Source organism: Pagrus pagrus, assembly GCF_965226575.1.
Source record: "Pagrus pagrus genome assembly, chromosome: 1".
Lineage (NCBI taxonomy): Eukaryota > Metazoa > Chordata > Actinopteri > Spariformes > Sparidae > Pagrus > Pagrus pagrus.
Window position 1 is genome coordinate 34043911 of NC_140185.1, and position 24056 is coordinate 34067966.

At 42.2% G+C, this 24056-nt stretch overlaps 1 protein-coding gene across 1 annotated transcript; it reads right to left on the reverse strand.

Annotated features, from left to right (window-relative positions):
- Window positions 1-1328: 1328 nt before the first annotated feature.
- Window positions 1329-23514, reverse strand: tent4b (terminal nucleotidyltransferase 4B). Its single transcript, XM_084360644.1, has 12 exons — window positions 22566-23514; window positions 9545-9668; window positions 8065-8111; window positions 6848-6968; window positions 5282-5389; window positions 4508-4636; window positions 3656-3869; window positions 3377-3503; window positions 3056-3159; window positions 2742-2959; window positions 2467-2613; window positions 1329-2224 (listed from the first exon to the last, which is right to left on the reverse strand). The coding sequence occupies exons 1-12, from the start codon at window positions 23138-23140 to the stop codon at window positions 2066-2068; spliced, it is 2073 nt and encodes a 690-aa protein (XP_084216770.1). The 5' UTR covers window positions 23141-23514; the 3' UTR covers window positions 1329-2065.
- Between the last annotated feature and the right edge of the window lie 542 nt (window positions 23515-24056).

Here is a 24056-nt window from a genome sequence, read left to right on the forward strand (position 1 = left end):
TGGGGAGGGCGGGAAACCGTACTTTCAACTTTGCAACACCCAAGTAATCGCAAGGACTTTTATCAAATGTGCTTCACCGTCTCAACACAGGAGATTCAAGTTGCTCAGCAGCGAGCGTGACATCCTGTAGCTGCAGTACAGTAACGATACATGATGTAAGGTGGCTGTTATTGCTGGCTCCTCGTTTGTTTTACTGTGGGGGTGATTTTTTTTTATTTTATCTTTTGTCACATTAGGAGAGAGACAATAAGAGGTTTGTGGTGTGCTTTGGTGTGTTACTCCCTCCAGCAAGCACTCAGCTTGACAGGTTTTTCTATGTGCAGCTGCTCATTCAGTGGAAGTATCAGGATATTATCAGTCAATCGACAAAAATAACGCAGAGATAAACCAAAAAAAAAAACACACCAAAAAAAATTAAAAAATGCAGTATACAAGCTCAAATTCTGTGGGTTCAGACTTGGAGCGATGACTCCATCTACAGGTTAGTTGTTGTACTGCAATGACAATAGGGGGAGGATTGACATATTTGAAGTGTGTGGTCCTGTGATAGTTTATCATATAAAATAAAAAATCAGCTCCCTTTTAAAGTAGACCAGCCACATATTAAAACGAAATTCTCACCGAGAACTTGTAAAACGGTCTCTCAAACCTTCCAAAGTAACTTGGTCACTCAACTGCCACTGAAAGAAAAAACAAAAAAAAAAAATCCCCAATGAAATAATAAAGGTGGTATTTTACTGTACCTGAATATACCTGTTCCCACCCCACCTCCCCGCAACGGATCCTATTTCAAATATAGGACTCAAAGATATGGGCCCTAATGTTAATAATACATATATCCATACTATGTTCATATAATTAATAAAAAATAAATACATTTAACAAATACAAATGATTTCGCAGTGGGTAAATTACCAAAGAAACAGATTATCACCCACAGTTGTATTGTTAACACATCTTTTTTTTTTTTTTTCAAGTGTCGGATTTCAGAATAAAATCATTATCACCCCTTATTAATTTAAACCTGTAGTCTTAAAGCCTCTACACTGGTGTGGCTGTGCTATTGAGCTGGGTGAGAGGACAGGCTCCATCCAGTCGTCTATAGGGCTGTATGTGAGCAGTGGCTCACTAAAGGCTAAATGTTAACACTGTAGCAAACTCACAGAGAGCAACCAGGAGTAAAAGTAGATGCTGATGATTTATGTTGTTGGCAATGGGACCCGAACCAGCTGTTGGCTTTGGCCAGAAAGCTGCGGGCACAAGATGTGCACGTTTACATGTCTTCAATCGGTATATCTTGTAAAAAGGTAATATGAAACATTTCTTAATTGTATTTTTTTTTTTTTTTTTTTTACCTTTTTCTACTTATGCGTTTTTTGTACAAATCTTTGTATAACCTGTTTTTAGACATAACAAAACAGATTAAACCAACAGAAAAATCAACCAACGAAAAAAAATCTCATGCATAAGTTATGTCCCACTCTTACTGATTGCATTTGTAAGTTACCATCTTTAAAATCTGTGCACATTTGTCTTCAGTTCAACATAACATTTTTCTTTTTGTACATTATAAGCCATTTGCCTTTTTCTCCTTTTTTTGTTTTTTTTTTTGATAAAATTTTTGATCCTATTTTCCAGCCAGCAGTTCCAGGTATTGCTCCAGAGTTGATCCAGACACCCGACCTGTCTATTCCTGTACAGCAGGAGGCGCAAGAGGCATGTTGTGTAGGTGCTGGCTGTGAGGAGGACAAACCACTCCGTAAAAGAAGCTGTTGGGAAGCAAATGAGCATTTTATCCTTTGTGATTTCAGTTTAGGTCCAAGAAATTAAACCCCATTTCCTATGACAATTCTTTTTTTGTTCTTTTTTTTTTTCCTGCTAGAAATCGTTGCTCGTCACCCCGAAAAGCTTGACAGAGAGACAGATACTGTAGATGTTTTATACTTCTAACAACCTCCCGAGGCTGGAGTCTGGCAGCAGAAGTGGGACAGGACAGTCAGTCAGTTGCAGACAAGGACGGGGGTTGGGGTTGGGGTCCGAGGGGCGGGGGCAGGCGAGGTCACCCCTATCTGCAGAGGTCTTCCTGTGTAGAGTCTCGCACATTTTTCCTCTTCTTGCTGTTGCCCTGGTGGTGTGGCTTGTTGCTCGGATGACTTTTGGTGCTGGAGGAGGAGCTCTGCTGCCCGTGGTGGCCGCTCTTCTGGTGGGAACGGGACATCCTGGCCTGGAGAAAGAACACGCAGAGAAAAAACATCTGTCCAGTATCTGAAAGGTTTTCCTTGGGAATTCAACACAGTATACTACAGGCTGATAATGGTGGAGAAATATGATTAAATTTGTATCTTATTATTATCGAGCATACTTCATAAGAAAATAACACAAAACGTTCCAGTTTTTCTGTCTGTTTATTAATGCTGTGGTGCATTATGTGTTCTAAGTGTATGTATGATGTAAAGCTGAGCGTACCTTTCCCCCCTTGTTGCTTCCAGATGGAGTGCTGGTAGTGTGGCTCTGTGTTCTGTGATTGTTGACGACGGCAGACTTTTCTCTGTGGGCGCTGGAGCCCCGGCCAGGCTGCTGCTTGGCCGTCTTACACGGCGTGCCATCAGAGTCCTGGAGAAAAAACAACAAAAATAGACGACTAAATAGTCACTCCAAAACAAGAACATTTACTCATGTAGCTTCAAATGATGCACATAAATGCAAGAGCACAACATTTAAGGGCTCTGCATGTGACTGACCGCATCGCTGGAGCTGGAGGTTGAGGCCGTGGAAGAAGGCGACAGTGGAGAAGAGGAGGGAGTGGAGCGCAGTGAAGGCGATGGAGAGGAAGAGTTGGAGGAGGTTTTGCTGTTTGCGGGCGACGTTTGAACTTCAACAACATCGTCATCGTCATCGTCCGGAACATTGTTGTTGCACTCATCGAGCTGCTGGGACTCAAACAGCGTGACGTCATTTTCTACAGAAACAAAGAGATTTTAGTTTCAATAAGACTGTGAAAATCGGATGTATTGAGTGAAAAACAGCAAATAATAATAAAACGCTTTGAACGTACTGTTGAGTGGCAGATCATTCTGAGACGGGCTCCCCCAGTTCTTTCGGATCCATTCCCTGTATTCATCCACTTCCTGCGTTACTCGGATTATTCGGCCAAGTATGCTGTGATGGGATACAGAAGAAGGTATACCTGTTACACCGGTGTTTATACAGCAGTCCGAGAGTAAATGTAATGTGAATAAAACCATCACAAGAGCAACTGAAATACTCCAATTTTAGAGCTGACATGAACAACCCTGACAGCACATGCCTGATTATTGCAACAATAAACTGGCTGCGTTCGATCATCATAATTTCTTCAGTTAGCGCCTCGTCTCACCTCTCAGTCTCGTTATTGGGATAGTACTTGGCGATGGGTGACACAGCGTGGCTGAGCACCACGTAGGCGTAGTCAAATGCATGCTTCACCTGCATGGCACCGTATGAACTCCGACCGACATCGTTGTCTGTTGGACAAAAGACAGATGGACAACTCGTATAAAAGATGACAGCCCGACCAAACATGCCAGTCCAATATCTGGGAAGGGAATTGAAATGTTGACCTTTTGAGGATAAGCACACCTTCTAACCCTTTATCTTTTGTGTTTACTGGTCTTACCTGGCTGCAGTGGGTCCTCAATGTAGAGCATGGAGGGCCTGTAGCCATCCATCATGTTCTTCTGGACCTCATCTTTGGCAACGTAGCAACCGCCATCTTTTATCCTGATACCCGTTTTCAGGTAGTTGAAGTGGCGACCGTAGAGCTCGAAGAATTCGATGAGCAGAACACCGATGTTGATGTTGGGACTGCACACATCGTCCCTGTAGTGAAGCTGGAAAATACGCAGTGCAAGGGGATGTCAGGATTGATCCGAAGTGAGTGGAAATTCACTCACTGAGATTATCAAGTCACTGATGATGTCACTGATCACTAGGCTGTGTTCAGACTGCAGGTAAAACATAATTGTTTCTGAAATCAGGTTTGAAAGACAGACTGTTATTTCTAAGTGGTCAGATCGGAGTTGTGCATCTAGACAACATCAACAGATGTGCATGGGTTGCTGTGGTAACAACGTAGGCACCTGTCATAACGTATGCTGCTGACGTAGCTTGACAAACAGAAGCCTAAGAAAATGAAAGACACTTTGAAATACGAATCTTGAATCGCATTACAAACTACCTCCAACTTTTACTTTTGTTAACAATGCCAGTAGTTTGGATCTGTTTTTTAAAAAAAAGTTGCATTTCATTTTTTTGCTGTCCAGACTTCCTAAAATCTAATTTTTTTACACTGCTGTTGCTGTCGCTCATTGTTTATGTGCAGAATAATGGATATTTTATAATATCATTCAGAATTAGAACTGTATTTTTAAAAAAAGAAATCTGGGCCTGGAAAGATAACACTAAGAAAAACAATAAGTTGATATAAACATTCAGAGCTCTTGTTAATTAATAACCAAGTCAATCTGACCTGCAGGAAGCTGACAGCCATGAGAAAGAGACTGTAGGAGCCGATTCCACCGGTGAAAACTTCATTGAGGTCCCTCTGAAGTAGGAACTGCTTCAGGACCAGAACCAGGTAAGGCAGCACAGGGTATTTCTACAGGACAGAGGACAGACACAGTAAGGACATAGTGAGGTACAGATTCTGATGTCTACAGCGCCCTCCAGAGGAGGCATTTGTAGTCAAGTCCTGGAGTTTTTGCAGCCTGTTCTGCTTATCACTTAAAATGTTCCTGTTTTTTACTTTTGTGAGCAATGCCAGTTCACAACACATTGAGTTTCCATCAAGCAGTGCTTTTGATTCAAATTACTTCCTGTGATGTGATTAAATGTTTGTTAAAAAAGTACTATTAAAAGCTTTACATGCTACCAACACCTATATTAATTTGTTTTTGAATATTGTAAGTTTGATACCATTCAGATTTCTACATTTCAGGCATCTTTACAACCTGAGAGATATGTGAGAAATTTGTTGGAAAGCCAAAGGCAGTATTTGAGGCAAGGCTACCAACTGTAGAGCCCAGAGGCAGAGCTTGTAAAAATGTTTCCACTTCTGTGCTTCAGACTAGGTAAAGTCTAAGTCAGGTACGCTGCAGAAATGCTCAAACAATTTACACTTCAAAACAGCAACAACAGTGGCAACAGGTGTTAATAAATAAGGTTCTGTATGCCAAGGAAACAGGAAAAACACAATACAGGAAAGACATTTTATAAACATTTTATAAAGTGTTAAAAGCCGTACCTCTTTGAATTCCTTGATGAGCCAGGCAGCTTTAACACCACTCTTCACATTGAAGCTGATGTCCACTTTGACCTCAGTGAAGGAGTCAGTCAGTTTGATGATGGGAACCTGGGAAAACACATGATACAGATGCTCATACTGGACCGGATACAATCAAACAATCACATGCTTGGCTCAAGCATCTCCTGACATTGTGATGTAGGACAACTGTAAATAAACCAAGTCTATTGTAAGCCTGAAAACATAACACACATGCACAATCATACACAAACCCGCCTATACAGATCTAATCCTTAACTAAACTCCTTGAGCACTGATTTAAAGTGCTCATCAGCTCTTAAAAATGCCAAACTAAAGTTGTACTTTGATCACAAAGAAAAGGCTTTATTCAAATCCTTTAAGTCCTGAAAGAAAATAAATTCAGAGTGAAAGGAAAATCTAATCTATGCACAGTTTTAAAATAAATAAATCACAAACACAAGGCTGGCAGTGGTTTAGCTACTCAAGTCATGCCAAAAAGAATTTTTTGGCATTAACCTTGATGCAATGTAATTATCTGTGAACATGCCTGAATACAAGACATGCAGAGAAACCAGTGTCGTCAGATCTGTCACAGCTGCTTCTACTGATGTGTTTTACAGCCCATAAAACTGACAACTAACACCCAAAGACCTGAGTATGACAGTCAACACAATGATTAATGACTGAAACGGAGATTGTTGACAGTTATTAATCATTCAATTTGTCACAAGGATTATCACAAATTAAATCCCAGCCAAAAAAAGACGCATCTTAAAAAGAGAACTCCACTGATTGAGCATTGCAAAAAAAAAGATCAAAATTGATGCCGCAGAACCAAAGTTACTCTCATTTTTGCGCCTATGCCCCCACATGTCCCACAATGACAATCACCTGCCAACAGCAATATGATGGTTGCAGCCAATGAAGCCTCTAACCGCTAGCCTCAAATGATGGTCTATGTCATTACCACTGACAGCAAAACATTTAAAAGCAGAGAAGTGCAATTTCATTTCTTCAATCATGTAAAATAACAGTTTATTTTAATGGGAATAGCTAAGGAAATCTGCAAAGAGTCACACATTTTAGGTTTCACAAGTGACTTTGTGAGATAAGCACTGGGCAGGGCGATATGGCCTTAAAATAATATTGGGATATTTTAGGCTAAATGCGATATATATCACAATATTTTTGACAAAAGACTTCAATATCGATATTGCGACAATATTGTGGGGATGGCTATTGGTACAATATATAAAACACAATGAGAGTTTTGGATAAACAATCGTCAGTAATGCGGATATAATGACTAAGTAGGCAAAGGCAGGTATTAGAGCACATAGAACAGCCTGGTAAATACATATAATTACATCACTTTACTGTAATGCAGCCTTCTAAACCAAGAAAAGACAACATGTAACCATATCCAAAATCTAAGATGATATATAGTCTCAAAAACCTGAAAACTCATCTAGAAAACTGCTATACAACCGACAGAAATCTAATCTTGCAACACTATGCACACTTAGCGAGTGAGTACCATCTCACCGTGGCTTTGTCCAAAACCTTGATTGAGTTCTCATCTGCAACATTCCTCTTCCTGAGAGCCTCTTCCAGCGTCCAGAGTGGGAGAGTCTCCCACTTCCCAAAAACGACCAGGTCAATATCACTGGTGGGGAAGAGAAATGAGAGAAAACACTTGTTGAGACCGATTATAAACGCACATGAGCATCTCATACAACAGCACACGGGTCATGGAAACACGAACAAATAGAAGCACAAATTACACACCGTCCTAAAGGGTTGACCATTAACAAATACGCTTTTCCACTGTAAATACACCAACAACTGGTGTACAGACGGGTCTGTGAGTAACTGCACACAACTTTGACATTCCTGTGAGTTTGCTAACTTTATGACTCTTCTCTTCTACTTGTGCTACAGTTGCATTATGTAGTGACATTTACCTGTAACGCAAGACCACCTTAACTGGTGCCTGACTACAACATCCTGTCAATTCAAAACTTTCTTTGGATTGCAATGTCATAGGCAAACAAAGAGATTACACAGATGATGCTAATACCTATAATTATATTTGCCTTCTTCTTCCTGTTCATCTAAAATGAAACTCATTTTTAAATATGCTCCACATGAAAGCTTACTGCAGACAGGTGGCTCTGCTTCCATCTCGTGGATGAGTAATTTGCAACTTCAGTCACAGCTTAAAGAAGCTAGCCCATGTGTACGTTAGCAGCGCTATGTGTTCTCTTCACACATTGTTACACACAAGCCTTCACTACAAGACACGCATGCACAAACACATAAACACAGTGCCAGTGATCTGTGCCTTGTTACTTAAATACAAGCAAATACACCCTTTTGTTTTCAGAATAAGAGAGGCACATCACCGAACAGACATGCATGCATCCCCAAACAGCTTAGTCCCATTAAAGTGCTCAGTATAGTATCAAAAGTCCACTAATCCAGGTGACTTGTCTGTGTGTCAAGCAAGCAAGTATTTCCTTTGTGTGTGTAGGCGGTTGTGCGTTTCTGCGTGTGGCTGTGCCAGTTGTAGGCCTTGCTCAGAGTTAAGTTTTAAAAAAAGGTGCAGGATCAGCTACGCTAAAAATTTCTAAACCACTATATCCAAAGCAATTAAAGATTGTCTGGCTACACAGAGCTCGACATTTTGGAGAGGGCAAGTTCACAGTTCAGCTGAAAGATATAAAAGAGCAGCAGCTGGTTTAGAAAACCAAATGACTCACCTTGTTGGCAAATAAAGACCAGTGCTGAAACTCCCAAACACTTGGACCTGCAGAGATGGAACGCAGAGTTACACACCCTTCGTAAACATTGCTTGTTATCTTTTATTTATTTTGATTTACTATGAATTACATTAATTCATGCACATCCAGTGGAACAGCCAAAAGGTGTTCCAAGAAGCCGTCAATATAGTGTTCGGATTTTCCCACACTCAATTTCACTACAACAACCTGTTCTCAGAGCTGCACAGATGTCATTATTTTAAAGCTTAGCGTCGATTTACTAACAAGCCCAAACAAACTCCAAAGGCGTGGTACAAGAACTACCCCATCAGGGCCTAAAGGAAAGTGAGTGTAGCTTCAATATTTTGAAACCACTTCAGGTGCACTGTAACTGAGCGATTAAAGACCAGGTGGCCTCAATGAAACAAGCAAATATCCTCTGTTTAATGTTGCATTGATGTGGACATGGGCTTTTGTGGAAATCAAAACTGGCAGGGTTTACATAGCAAACACTGATCTCTTAACCTGCACGCTATTCAGGCGGCCAAAACATCTTTAACCTCCGGCGCACAAATTGGCGTCTGAGCAGAAATAGAAATAAGCCTTGACCCAACCTTTACTCCTTTAAACCACCCCCCTACATCCCACTACAACCAGTAGTATACACACTGCTTTACAGCCCAGTCACATGTCCAGGGCTAAGCTGATTGTAGAGCCATGTTTGCTAACGAGTGCAGAGTAAGTCCACAACACTTCTGTGAATGGTGACGTAACAACAGGTGACCACAAAGGTGAGCTCTGTTTTATCTCATCTTGACATGCTTTTACTTGTGGCATGAGTGCGTCCGCCCCACTATGTGTTTCGAACACTGTTAAAAACCCAAAATGAACTGCGCTTTCATGGAGATTTTTGGCTAAACTGGCCTAAAGAAGCTTCCATATATACCTGGCTACAGGAAACATTCATGAGTGTGCACTCACATTGAGTGAATGACCAGGTAGTCCTTGTTTACTCCACAGAAGTAAAGGAATAATACTGGGCAGGACTGGGTATTGTGCTCCTTAATTCAGGAACTGCTAAGCTCTGATGCACACTTTGAAGCACCCTGCTCTATCAGCAGGATCTACAGTATGTCAGTGGGTACAAGACTGCCTGAGGTGGCGCTGATAACATGACCTAAACGGAGTATGGTGTAGCAGGGAGATAACAGGAAACAAGATGATGCTTTATTGCAAGGCTGAAGCTTATAGAAATTAGCTGGCTTGTATACAAACTGTGGCGATTGAGTGTTGTAACATACAGAGACCACTGTGACCCAGGGGGCAGGTTCGCAGTACTCAAACGGTGCAACAACCACGGTGTTTCATGTTTATAAGTGACCAACTTCTTCACTGGTATACAAATCTATTCCTTTCTGCAGAGTAGAAAATTCTAAAAAAAAAAGAGAGGAGAATAAAGGGGGTTGGGGGTGATGTTTACCTCAGCACTGGGCCACAGGTCGTGGATGACTCCCTTGATTCTGTCCACCACCTCCAGTCTCATCTTCTCTTCCTCCGGCCGTGGGGAGATGTAATCATAGAAGTCATTGACCTCCTCATGTAACCTGCATAGCACACAGAACACAAGTATTGTGAGAAGACCGAAAAAAAAGGGGTTTTTTTTGGTCCTAATCGAGTCAATTAAATGTCCAGACTAGGGATGTTAATGATTAATCACTGTTTGGAATTTAACCAAATGAAAATGTATTAACTGACAATCAGAGATGGGCGCAAATACATAAAAAAAATATCCTGTTACAATTTACAAATACTTGTTCATCAAATATATCAAAATACACTTTACTGTCAATTAAAGAAATTGCTTAAAATTTGCATCCCTGATCCAGACCATCATAATTTCCATTTGGAGTATTTACAGCACACACATTGTAGTTAGCTTCGCTTAACCATGCTGCAAATGGATGCTAAGCATATGGGCAAAACATACACACTGCAGGTACTATCTATTTACACTCTCGCAGGTGATCGTAATAAGAAACAGGTCAAACAGTACAGATTAGTGTCACTGATACTATTCTGTCGATAGAGTAAGTTAGTTTCAACAGATTCAAAACTAGTTTTAGCCATATTTTAACCACGACACAGAGGGAAATGAACACACCCAGGACTTGTCAAATTGTGCACTCCCTGCTAGCAGAGCAAAAAAGTGCATCATGCAATGCCAAGAGTGCCAACAGTCACTGCCACAGATACAGATGTCAGACAGAGTCACACTGACAGGACACAGCTAATAGCTGCATTCTCTTCTCACATATTGACACACAAGACTCCAGTTACTGCAAGTAATCAGAATAAGCTGAGGTGTTCACACCTCACAATGGCAAAGTTGTGTCAAACTTTTCTCCTCATCTCTCTGCATGCCCAATAATCAAAGCGCTGAAGTCAAATTAATTGAGTTTGGTAATGGGGGGTGTAATACCCAAGGTCAGTGATAAAAGTCCTGTGAATGAAAGATGACTGTGATCTCCAGACCCGCAGGAAAATTGATGCCGCAAATTATATATTTTAGCTGTACTTTTCCCCTCTGCAGTGAGAGAGAGGTATCATTGAGCCAGGCAGCTGAACACAACCCAGTAGATGAAGACTTTATGTACAAGGGTGACCAAAACATATGAATTCATGTGAAGGCAGAGTGAAAAGCAGGGTGCTGCAAAAACCTCAGACAGAAGTCTCTAAAAAAGAGCAGGAGTTTGTGAATACTTTCATTATCAGCTCTCCTGTGGAGCTACAGGTAGATCCATGCCCAGGAGCCAAATCATTCATTTTGACTGAATGTTCTGTTCTTATCGTAGGAATTTATAAGTCATCTAGAAGGTATATCGGAGCACTTGGGCAATCACATGCATCACATTTCATATACATCAAGAAAATAATTAATCCTCCACACCGCTTTGCAGTATGAACTGACTCTTAGTGTAGGGTTGGAGGTTAATATTTACTGAAAACCAGAAAAGACCTGGAGACAGTAAAATGGCTGTAACTTTAGGTCCGTTATGGCACCAAGGGTTTCATCTTCCCAAAGAGAGGCAACAGCGTTTTAACATTATCCCAGACCAACTTTTTTCCTTTCTGGTAAAACTGTAGGGCTGAGAAAACAAAAACAGGAACCCCTGCTGCGACCCAGTGTTATGTTGGTAGAAAAAAAACAACTTGTACGGGCGGGCTGAGCAAGGGTACCGCAGTTGTCCTTGGAACAGGTCGCTCTGCCCACATGCGCTGACCTTTTCACTGACCAGTTTTGTCTACATACACAGACGCGGGGGAAAGTCTCTGTGGGCGGACAAATAAGAACACAAACATGCAGGCACGCACACACAAGCATTTACACATGCACGTGTCTGACAAGGGTGTTGTTTCCTATTTAGTTTCAGTTACAATCATTTTTGTCACTGCTTATTTTCATTTGGCTTTCGGTTTTAGTTTGACCCTAATGCCAAGCCAACAAAACGTGCCACTCAGGTAAGACAAGGGAAGGCGGACTCTGTGTTTACGTGAGTGATGCTCACTATATATCGCCCAATAAGGTAACACGATGATTGAGCCTATGGCGCACTGATGAAAGCCGTTGCATTTGCTGTAATACCAAAGATGTACACTGGGTGTCGATGGCGACTTTCCTGGAAAATAATCATAAGCAGCGCAGTTAGTGACGCATTCACCCAGCAGTGGTTGGTCGGCCAGAGAGAGTAGGTAGTTTGCACGCGACTTAACGGTTTTGTTTTCCCTGGTCTCTGCTAGCGTTGGCCAAACAAATAAATAAAAGATCGATAAAAGCGCACAATGAAACTTTAAAAAAAAGGTGCAAATCGTGTTCATGTGGTGTTTTTATGGAGGTGTGGCAAAGCTGCCAACTGACAACTGACTGACGTCACACAGGCGACTCTGGGAGATCCAAAAATACACCTGCAATTGCCGCTTCGGGAAATCTTCAAGATTGCCTCTTTAAGATGCTGACCATTTTATCTGCCCAGAGAATTTGCATGTTTTAGTTGCTGCAGTTTACATTCCCCCAGATGCAAATATCGAGAAAAGAGAAGAAAAGTGAGATTTCTGATCTTAAATAAGACAACAGAGGAAAGCCTACAGATACCACTGAAAGATGGACGGGGAAAACAGTAGCAGCTACTAACACTGACTGACAGTAGTTTGGATTATGCCCCAAAGAGCACTGTGTGTGTCTACTGTCTGGGTTTTATGTAACAAGTACCCTTAACCTGACACAGTCAAAATTGACTGGGTTTCACCTTTAGTGCTTCTTAGGTCTCAGAGACTCAGTTTAGCAGAAGCCCTGGATACAGACGCAGCACGGAAAGGTTGCTGCCCTGCTAACCATGTAGGGAATTCAGTTGCAGATAAAACTTTCTCCCCGAGCCAAATGCTATCATGGTGACCTTAAAAAAAAAAACCCTCTAACCCCGAGTTGCTGCAGCCGAATGCTTTAGTGAGGCTGTGATCAGTGCAACAAAAACTTTGTATTAAAAACAAGACACAAGGAGGTGTGCACATACTGCTGCACTTGCATAGGAAATATGAACCGGGGCAGCTAGTCTGAAGGCTTATCAGACAGCATGACATCGTACTGAAGTTTTTAAAAGTATCAGTCATCTGGACTTAAGCTGGGACAAATTATTATGTATCAATTCATACGCCTATAATTTTCTCGATTGACCACTTCGACTAGAAAATTATGAAAAATGCCACAGAAAGTCAGAGGAAACTGAGTTTCTATTTGCTGTATCTGCGTTTATGGCACAAAATAAGTGATTATCTCAGCATTACGTGGGACATCCACCTTGTTGATTAGGTGTTCAAGTTCCACCCTTTTGTCTACTTCGTTTGGATGATACATGTGGCCAAATACCAAATGTTGCCGTTCACACAACTACATTTTTGTTTTCTTGTAAAGGAAGAGGAGACAAAAAGTTTCTGTTTACATTTACAGCCCCTCCTCCAACATGGCAACTGAATTTTAATGACTAATCTTTTTTTCCCTGTGCACATTGCAGAGACTCCTTCCTCCATCACAGAAAGATTAGGTTTCATTTCAGGGTAACAGAAACTCAGCAGCTACAGTCTGTATTATTACAGATACAACTTCAGTTTTGATTTTGTGGTCAAGGGAACACAGCTCTCTGTGCCCGACACCTCAGCTCAAAGCTTAGCACCAATTTAAGTTACCATAATGTGTTGTAATTGAACTGAATGATTTTATAGTTTGGGGTAATGAATGACAGCCTTAAAACTAGCTGAAAAGAGGACATTTGTCTGTGGGGATTATCTATCATAATCTTTTTCAGTTTGCTGTCATTATAAAGCATTATAATAAACTAAAAGCATTTTCTTTTTGCAAAACCGGCATCTTTACAACAGCAACACTAGGTTTCATTTCACAGCAAACAGGCCACTATTGCTCCCTTGTCATCACATGGTGGGAGCGACCACAGAAATCCCATCGTGTGCCCCACCTTCTTGGATCAAGTTTCATCTCAGTACTGTGCCTGCCCAGGGAGCAAATGGGTCCTTGGCACTGCTTATCGGATAATCCCACTTGCATATATCATAGTAATGTTATGTAATCTTGTGGAACAGGTTTCCACAAAGCTGAGTCTCCTAGAGGAGAAAGAAAGCGTTCTCTCGCCTCCTAAACCATTTCTTCTTTTCCTATATCTTATTCTCGTGTCACTGATGGTCGCCTATGACGTTAGTTAAAGGCTTGACTCATTTAGGAGCTCATTACAATTTGCCCTGAATGTGTGACTAACTTATGAATGATGGTTCTCAGGGAAAAGGCTGCTATGGAGATATAAACACGCTGCTTACATTGAGTCAGAGACACAGTGAGTCTCACTGATCTGCAGACTTAGGGATTTGTGCGTCTTTTTAAGGTTTTGTCGTTTTCACAACTTTACCAGTTTAGGGCTCCAACAAATGATTGTTTTCTTTTCTTTTATTTATTTAATTGATAAATTGTTAGGTCTATACATGAGAAAACATACAAAATACACATCACAATTGTCAGTTGAATATGTTATTACCACATGAATAATTATTTCAACAATTTATGGATTATCAGAGTTGGTGCAGGGCTCCAGGGTGCGACTGTTTCTGCGAAGTGTGACTAAACTATTTAATTGGTCACACCTATCATCACCTAGACAATATATAAAAATCTTTTTAACAAACACCAGCTATGTGTGGACAGTTGCTTTTGAATAAGTATTAGCCTATACACATATTTTCTACAGATTATTTTGTCAGCCTATAGCGGGACTTTATGTACTATACATCTTGCACATGTCATGTGTGTGTCTGTGGGAGTGTTTGTGCATGTGTGAGACCACACCGTGTACTGCTCTCCTCCCCTCCCACACTCCATAAACAACAAGAAAAACTCACAACCTCAAAGCATAACTCTCTGAATTCTGAACTGGCCTATTGACGATATTTTTCGTAATGAAAAGTTCTGCAGTGCCCAGCCTAGACCCAACATCATCAGTGGAGGTAACCAGTCCACCTGCTCCTGGTCCTAAGCTGCCTAATCCGGAAACATTTTGCCATGCTGGCCCGTGTGAGGACATGAAGAGGAAGTGAGACAGCGCCTGGGGGAGAGGCAACCCTTGGCCAGATCATCATAGTTTATAATGGACATTTAGGATTTAGCAATCTCATACACAAACCGATATAAAGTTAGGCACACCAGAGCAACCAGTGTAAAAAGTTAGTCTGGAACCCTGAGTTGCAGACACATTTTCCACCGATTGACTAATAAGAGTAATCAATATCAATTCTTATGGCGAGGAAGCTGATTTTTAACTGAGCATAGCTGTCATAGCACTGCCACCAATGTTACATGTAGGTGTCACGTACAATTAAACAGTGGTGCACATTTTTTATGGTAGTTATGGGTATGACAACACAATGAGCTCATGATTTGGTGCAATTAACAATGTTGCCCTCCTGTTTATCTCTGTTTTTATAACCTGCAGAAACAGTGCGTTTGTTCCACCTCTTTTAGCATAGCACATAACCTGGGTTTATGTACTTAAGTCATGATGCATGCCGTCATGTTTTTGTATTATGAAATGTTTGATGATGAGCAACAGTGGGATCCCTACAGAGCCTCGACATGAAGGCACCCCAACGCCATGTCAAAGAAGCATAATTCGGCCTTGGCACAGCTGAAAGGGGGAGAAATCGGAAGAAAAATATGACAGCAAAGGTAAAAACGAGAGGGAAAGTTCTGAAAATAAGGTATGAAGAATAAGGTGTGAGAGAAAAATGGGGAGAGAGAAAGAGAGAGAGAGAGGATTGGGTGTGGCGCTGAAATGCCTTCATGTGAACAAGAGCCATCTGTTAAGTTGGGTAGGATGAAGGAAAAAAGAGGTTATTGTTGCATCACACTGAGCACTACTCACTGACTGTTCAGATATTTTTATTATTACGGTAGAAAGGTGTCTCGGTAGAATAGTTAAAGAATTTCATACTTAAAGACGGATATGAAGATATAACATTCTTGTGTCAAGAAACACCTGCCTGAGACAGGTGATTGATGACCAGGCTCGATGCAATGAAGCGTCCCAGTGTTATTCATCAGATCAGATCGGTCGCGACGTTACAGTTTTGACCACCATATTGTCCCTGAAAGAGTCCCAACATCATGACCCCATTTTCACACAGGCTTGAAATTTTTGGGCCATCCTTTGCAACAAAAGAGGGCAGTGTGTGTTATGCGACACTGCTCTGTCTAGGATGACGGGCTGGCCAGAAGGCAAACAAGTCAAATCACACACACACACAGACACACAAAAACACACAGCTCTTCAGAATGAGGACAACCACAAACAGAGGCGGAGGTGTCGGTGTCTCGCAGATGGTGGATTCATTAATGTTTCATCAATGAACTGATCCGGGGTGCTAAGTGTTGGCCGCTGGGACAAAAACGGCTCCAGTTACACAGAAGTCCAAACACTGCTGACTGCTAGTGATGGTCATGCCTGAGTGATGCAGCGGGGAACTGTGGTCAAAACAGGAACAGCTGAGACTAAAAATATGGTAGTGCCAGGATACACACATTGTGTTGGTATTGGCATACTGTGTAGCAGTACCACACCACAGTGTCAACATCTGATAAGTGCTCAATTACTGTCATTTTCAAAACGTCCATGTTTATTGTCAAAACTTTCTCAGAGTAACTTATTATTATTAACTGATCTGGAACCTGTGTAGATAGTATGGCATTCACTTCTTGTTCAAAATTTAAGGTACAGTGTGACGTGTAAAAAAAAAAAAAAGTACAAAGTGTACTTTGTTTCTACTCTATCGAAGTAGTTTGTCTTGTAGCTCATAACTTACTACAAAGTTTGTACTGCTGTAGACTGACTGCCAACAGGACAGTGTGGCTTCTCTGTGTTGCATGTTCAAGCCTTTAGCTTGACTGTGTTGTTTTGCTACAAGAGCGACGTAAAGTTGTGACTTAGCACAACCTGTCTGAGCCCAAAATGACATCGCTTCAAAGTTAGTATCAATACAAAATGGGAAGAAAAAGCACTTTTCACTTTCAAAATAAAATGTTCAATATTTTTAGGAACTTTAATATTTCCAGTGTCTCCCCCTTTACTGGGGTAACACTTGAAATATAAAAGCTGTAACATTTTGGTACTAAACCACTAACACTGAAAAGGTGATTATATGGCAAAACTTAAATAAACATAGGCCATGACAAAAGGAAATTGTCTAAGCCCCACTGCTTTGTACACGTGCTGAGAAGGTCACAGTCTGAACACACGCTCTAAAAAAAAAAGTGTGCTGTGTGTCGCTTGCTGACTGCATCAGTCTGGAGCATGGGAAGGGTTTCCATTGGACAGGAAGAGGGAAAAAAAGAAAAACACATTCCTCACTACACATGGGAAGGCTGAGTTATGGAGAGCCGCCCACACGTGCTGTTCAGAGTGGGCCCGTTTCACCTAGCGTCCAAATGACCAGCACGCAGGCTCCTCTCTCTGCTGGCTTACATGCTTTGGCTGCCAGCCAGCGAGCAGAGAAAGAGAGGAGAGCGTGGCATAGATGTCAAAGCCAGTAGACGCTGGAAGAACCACAAGTTCTAATAATGGCGCTCTAGTCACAGTGGTGCTATCTGGGTGCTAGTGCTGGGAGTCATAAATCTTCAAAAGACAGTGGCAATAAAGGGCAATAAAACCATAAGCCAGGGCTACTCATCAGTGAGCGATTAACCACACATTTCATTAGCCTGCAAGTGATGTTCTGCTTCACCACTCGAAACTAGCTGCCAACACCAGGCTGCTCTAAAATTAATAAAGTGCAGGCTGCTCTGTCATTACTACCATTCTGGGCCAATGACAGTGTCAGAAGAAAAGGACAGAAGCTAATGGCTTAGCATTCACAGGCAGGCTAGCAAAACAATAAACGTGGGACAGTGAAGGAGTAGAGGAATATTTAACACAGGAATGATGTGTGTACAACAGAACCACTCTAGAAAGTGTGTGGATGCTCCATTTATAAAAGATTATGAATTGTACCTTGAGACAGAGGGCTCCAGACTAATGGCGTCCCATCGTCCTAGGGACAGTACAGGGAAAATGTGTTTAGGACAAACAGAGATCGTCCCCTGGACACCTCTGGGACAGAAGCGCTACTTACGAACTGACAATCGCAGCAAACCTACAGCGTAGATTGTTATAGGTCGCAATTTCTGCCACTAGGTATCTCTCAATCAAAACAAAACATAAGACGCAGTGTGGGATCATGGGAGGTGTTGTCTACATTGTCAAGCAACCACCACTGCAAATAAAACTTTATGTAACTCAGGCAGAAATATTTACAGACTGCAATGTTTTTAAGTTTTATTCCGTAATGATAAGTCAATTTTACTGACTTCCCGCTTCACCCCAACTCGAAATTTATAGCAACCGGCGACCAAACGAAACTCACCATTACTTTGAATAAAATTACAGGTTTTTCTGGGCTGGATAAATTGTTGGAAACATTTATGATAATGTAAATAGACATGTCAACAAAATTTAAATGCAGAAATGCAACTCATTACAACACTGTCTGAAAGCTTAGATTACTGAACCGATTGACCTGGCAAGTGGGACCAACCAAATATGTACATCACGTACATATTTGGTTGGTCCCCATTGCCAGGTCCGGTCTGCTGACAATATACATTTTTCTTGCCATAACACGCCACTGGCCAGTTACAGAGAAAAACAACAGACCCATGTAGTAAATCCACCTATCACCCTGAATCCATTCTCTCACAATGCCTCTCTCTGTCATAAAATGACTGGAACTTTGCAACATTGCATCTTGCCTACACAATAAAAACCCACAACACCAGATCAGAACACAGTTCAGCCGGCCAGAAACGGTCCACAGCTCTCCCAGGCTACACCGACTTCCTGTGCCCATATAAAGAATCTAAATAACTGCTCTACACCACCAGAAAATTAGGTCTAAACACTCCCTTAGAACTGCCGATCTGATTGGACGGACTCTGAAGGGGCTCGGGTTTCTCTCTCAGAGGGTTGGCTTTGTTTTGTGGAAGTGAGGCCGTGTGGAGCATGTAAACACTGATCCCTCTCCATCATGAGGCGGGCTGCTCGCTTGGACCGTCTCCGTTCCAGAAAGACTGGAGGAGCGTAAAACACAAATAAGCACATGCTTCTGACTCTCTAGCCAAACCCCATGACCAAATATAGTGTACAGATTGTCCCATGGAAAAATGCATCTGAACCTACTCCCACCCGCACCCTTTTTGCTACTTGCACACTTCAAATGCAACAATGACTCCCGGGTTAACCCTAACCCTAGTCTTGCATTACAATCCTGCATCTTAAAGTGTGACACTAAAAAACGGGGGAAGCAGAAAATGTCAAACAACCGTCCGGTCACTAAATCTGATAGAAGAAATCTACTACAACAATAAGTTAAAGTATCGTGAAATAAACATACGTGTTGCAACACTGCTGTGTTGCCTTAGTGCTTATCTCACACACTGAGGTAGCTAGCCAGCATAAAGAAACCCAGCGACCCCAGCCACCCTGTCACAGGGCTTGGAAGTAGTACTTGATGGTTAAAGTGCTAATCAGGCATGACTAGCACGCCGTGCGGCCCCGGTGGGGTTTGCAAATACAACACATTGATGCTCATGAAGAAAATATTGCTCAACGCTACCAACCACGATGGCGAGGCTTACTGTAGGACCCTCCATTTGCCTGATTGAAGACATTCTATATGTGCTATAACGAGCCGCGGAGCAGGATGTTATTTCTTTTCTATACGTCCCACATCCAGATTCAATCTCTTTAGCAACAAAACATGTATTATGAGTGGAGATTTATCCGTGGAATTAACATAACAACAGCAGCTCTTATACCCACATGCAATATGTTGGTCTGTATAAGTGTATGTCGAAATACATTCCCCGTAATGCCACAGAGCATGTTGGCACTGAGATTTAGCAGAGTCTGGGTTAGACAGAGAGCCCTCAGTGGAGCCGAGTGTGATCGAGGCTCTGAGGTTCAGGTTCTGGTATTAGCAGAGCTAATCACTAAAGAATGTCCTTATGCAAACACAGAGCTTCCATATTACTATAAATGAGGATCAGCCAAAGACTGAGCTCCACGCTCTGGCGTTCTGCTTGTCTACACATGTCAAACAGAAAGGGCTGGGGAGGGGGGGAAATCTGTGCACCTAAAAGGTCTTTAAAACAGAGCCCCACCCACCAAAATATTTCTCCTCTATCATAATGCCTAAAAAAACACTGGTGATGACAGAAGACCCCCTGGTGCAGTTCTACGTCAATAAATGTCTTGTGTGCATTTAACACGTGACTTTTACTGTTGCCCAATGTTTAAGGACATGTTCCCTCATGAGGAACATGACACAGCTAAATGTACAGCACATGCTCTCTAATGAAGCAAATGTCACACTCACTGAAAGTTTATGACTCGCTGACTTGAGTAGTAGTTCATGAACTCCACATGAAGCATATGACAAAAGTTTGCTTCAAATACACACAACGCCTTTCAACCGCTTTCACAATTAATTCTCTCAGATTTCAGGAGCAATACCTGTTGCCATTATGCAGGCATTAGTGCGCAGCAAAGAGTTTAAGTTGCATTAAAATAATACTGTATCCATCATCTGAATGACAAACACTCAGCCTCGATGGGTTTTTAAAAAGGTGGCTGCAAATAGTCGGTAAATTTCTCCAAGAACAGCAGCTGTAAATGGCTGTGTGACTTTCACTGATTAAAAAGTCATCAAAACATTCACTAAAACCTTTAAAATTACTCATGCAGCATGATTTACATATGCTCCTGCCATCTGTATGCTCAGTATGTTCCAAATCCACTTCCTCTGTGTTGTCCTGTCACACTAACATTGGGCATTGAGCTATATTTTGGCAGATCTATGTGTGTTTTGTAGGCAATTTGATATTTTGTCCAATATGCAAACTCGTCACTATAATGATGCGGTATTCCCAACGGACTTCAGGCTTCTCACAGCTCCTTGCTACAAGCATTTTACAGCTACTACTCATACAAATCAGCACGTTAATGGTGAATGATTCAAAATAATCATTTAGCCAGAGGGATTGCTGCCCCATCATTAATGAATCCTGGTTGGCCAACATTGTTAAAGAGCTGCGGACCACTTGAGTACATAAAAGCACTGGCCACACTCTCGTCCGTGTGCAAGTTTCGACTACCCTCCCCGACTGTAGCAGGCGCTGTGGACAAAAGAAGCGACTGTACTTTGACAAGAGGGTGGAGCTGGGAAGGGATTTTAGCAAACTGAAAGCAGCTGGCTCATGGTTATGCCGTGGTTGCATCTCGTCAATCCCTAGGTTACAACGCTCGAAAGCATATCCTGCTTTCTCGCCTATTTTACTCTAAACGGGATCATAATGTTCAAAATCAACGCAGTGCTGCATTGAATAAGACTTGAAACTAACGATTGAGACTATTTACCTATAAGGAAAATGTTTACCAAGGTTTAAAAAAAGTGTATATCAAGTAAGAAGTACGGTCATTTTCTCATAGGTTTCTATAGACTCTGTTGTGCAACCAGTGTATTTGCCACTAAAAAGTTGGTTTCTTACTTGCTCCTTCGTTCTTATCGTCTTTATGGACACATTCGTTTCCTGATTCTTGTTGTGTTTTGAAAGAGGGCAGAAGAGGAAGTGATTATGGGTACAACGGACCAATGAGCCAATCATAAACATGAAGCCATGTGCAGCCACAGACTGCAAAGTTTTAAATGTCCAAAGTGCACGCAGCAATTGCAAAAATGCACAGGTGTGCAGGTGCTTTTGCAAGTTTGGAGCCTAGCACGAGAAGCATGCAACGGGCCTGAGACTCGTCATTCTGCTATATTCCTTCGCCTTCATGTCCCGACTGTATTCTTGAGTCATTTAAGCTGGGTAATTACAATGCACAAATCCTAGCTTGTACATCATTAGAGAGACTCCAGATGACTTTCACTCACAGAACTATAATCAAAAGCAGTTTGACAACTTTGGCAAACGCATAAACCGTGATTTCCTCTGAAATACTGCCAGCTTAATATCTGCGGGCTTCGGGAGGCTGGAGTCGAATCAATGAAGAGGCACACTTGTAAAAGTGTCATTCTTGTTTTGGGTGTCACCTTATTACCTCCTCCGTGCTCTCTGTTGGCTCACTCCATTTACACAACCTGTTGTTGACAGACCACTTCACCTCACCTAGAAGGCTACACAAGAAGTGCACTGTGTTCCTTTATACAAACTTTGGTTTGTTTGTTACACACTGATAAAATGTATTATTGGTTACAGTGCAAATGTGCAGTACATCTCTTCCTCCACCTCCTGGATGTTTAAACTGCATTTTGCATGGTGCCTATAAATATAACCTTGAATACAAATGGAACAACTAACCCATAGTTTGCTTCATAGTTACCTAAAATCCACTATTGTGTTCTTTCAAACTTAAAATACAGCTAGAAGACTTCAGCAGAGTTTTGTGCATCTTTTTGCATCTGCAAAATCAATTTCAGTCTCAATTAACATGACCTGCACATCTGATCTTAAACTTGCTGTGTTAACAATCGTGCTTTGAATTATGCCTGGTCATTAGTGGGTAGACTCACTTTAATGGCTAATTTTTGGGAGCCACCTATAACTTATCCAATCGTAGTTTCAGTGGGTGGGGATGAAAAGGTGGGTGGGGTGAGGCTGACAACCTCAGTCCTCTCTCTCTCTCTCTCTCTCTCTCCCTGCATGTCAGTTCAGTGTGCCTGCGTTGAAATGGCAGTTAATTAACTTGTAGTTTACAAGCTTGTCCTGCTGGTTAACAAGTGAGAGCCTCTGCCACCAGGAGCTGCTCGTCAAAAACCAGACATCGTATCAACTTTACCAAACTCTCTCTCTCTCTTACCCCATAATTCCTTCTGAGTAGTTCCTGACTTTCCATGGCGTGCCCGTGTAACCGTCATATCCTCCCGTGTTGGGGCCGCTGCCACTGTTCAAGAGGCTGGAATTGAATCCGAAAGTGCTAGCTTTGTTGTCTCTTTTCCTTTTGTTGGGGTGTCCGTCCGTCAGCCCCCTCCAAAGCACGGCGACCCCGCTGCCCTGCTGCTGCTGCTGCTGCTGCCCCCCTCCGCCGACACCGCCCCTGCCAGCGGCTCGGTTGTTGTGGTTGCTATTGGTTTCCAGTGGTATAAAGTCCCGCTGTTCCGCTATTTCTCCGTTCCCCATTGAGGTCGACATCCCCTGAGTCCTAGCTTCACCGCTACCGGTGTTTGAGTCAAGTGCTCCGTTTCTGCTGGTGAGGACGGCTCCCGGCGCTCCGTTGACGGTCGCTTTCAGGCTCGACGTGCTCTGCGATCCAGTGGTGTAGCTGTTATTTACATGCAAGTACCCGAGTCCCTGTGTCGTCTCCCAAATCTGCATCCACAGGTTGTTAGCTGGTCCACGTTGTTCTGGTTGAAACCAGGCGATTCTCGGATCCATCAAACGACACTGTAACGGCAATACGCCCCCCCAACCCCACCACCGAGCAATGCTCAGCTCGTGTGCAGCTAGCCAGGTCGCTAGCTAACGTAGCTAGCCTGCTATATAGCCTCGTTATAGCCGCCGCTAGCTCAGGTCCTCCGCTCCCCGTTACTTCTAGAATCCGGTAAAAACACGTTCCTCAGCAGAGACGATACACGCCGTTGTCAGACAAAGTCATCCGCGGGAAGTGCGACGGGAGCGCGAGACGAGCGTTAAAAACGGTAGCTCGAGCCAAAGTTGAGGTTGAAGACCGGAGAAACGTGCAGCTGCTGCCTGTCGAAGTGCCTCTCTGACCCTTTCCTCCTGATCGTGGGTCCCTCAATGGCGGAGTGTACGGCGCCACTGCGCATGCGCGGAGCGAGTGGAGGAAAAAAAAAAAAAAAAAGGGGGCGGAGACATAGTTGTTACGCAACAGACAACTGTTTTTTTTTTTTCTTTTTTGTTACGTAACAGCGTCTGATTTATTTTTCTTTCATCAAAGTGAAATGGACAAGGTGTTAAATGGACAGAAACGTGAAGCCCGTTTATTCTCTCGCTAAAATGCTAAACCTGAGAGTTTGACTGTGCTAATGACCCAGGTTAAAGCTTACAGAGCACTGAAGTATCACAGGATTTAAAGAGGAAAACAAAACTCCCATGGTGTAAATGTACAGTACATATTGTACAAGGTAGTACTAAAACCCTCACAGGTAACACAACAAATTCTAACAAGTACTTTCATTACTACCAATCAATCAATTAAATGGGGGGGTATACAAAAATACACCCCCCAAGATGACATTTTTAAGTTGCTTATTCTGTGTAAACATGAGAGATGTTTAAAGGAAATTTTGAATCTTTTTTTGTCAAACTACTAATACGCATATAACGTGCT

Bases quoted from the DNA above. Each gene is read 5' to 3' on its own strand.
- tent4b (XM_084360644.1), bottom strand. From the start codon at position 23,140: ATGGATCCGAGAATCGCCTGGTTTCAACCAGAACAACGTGGACCAGCT. The intron at 8,112-9,544 runs GTAAACATCACC...CCATCTCTGCAG, and splicing joins ACCTGTGGCCCAGTGCTGAG to GTCCAAGTGTTTGGGAGTTT. The intron at 3,504-3,655 runs GTAAGACCAGTA...TTTGTCCAACAG, and splicing joins TGAGGACCCACTGCAGCCAG to ACAACGATGTCGGTCGGAGT.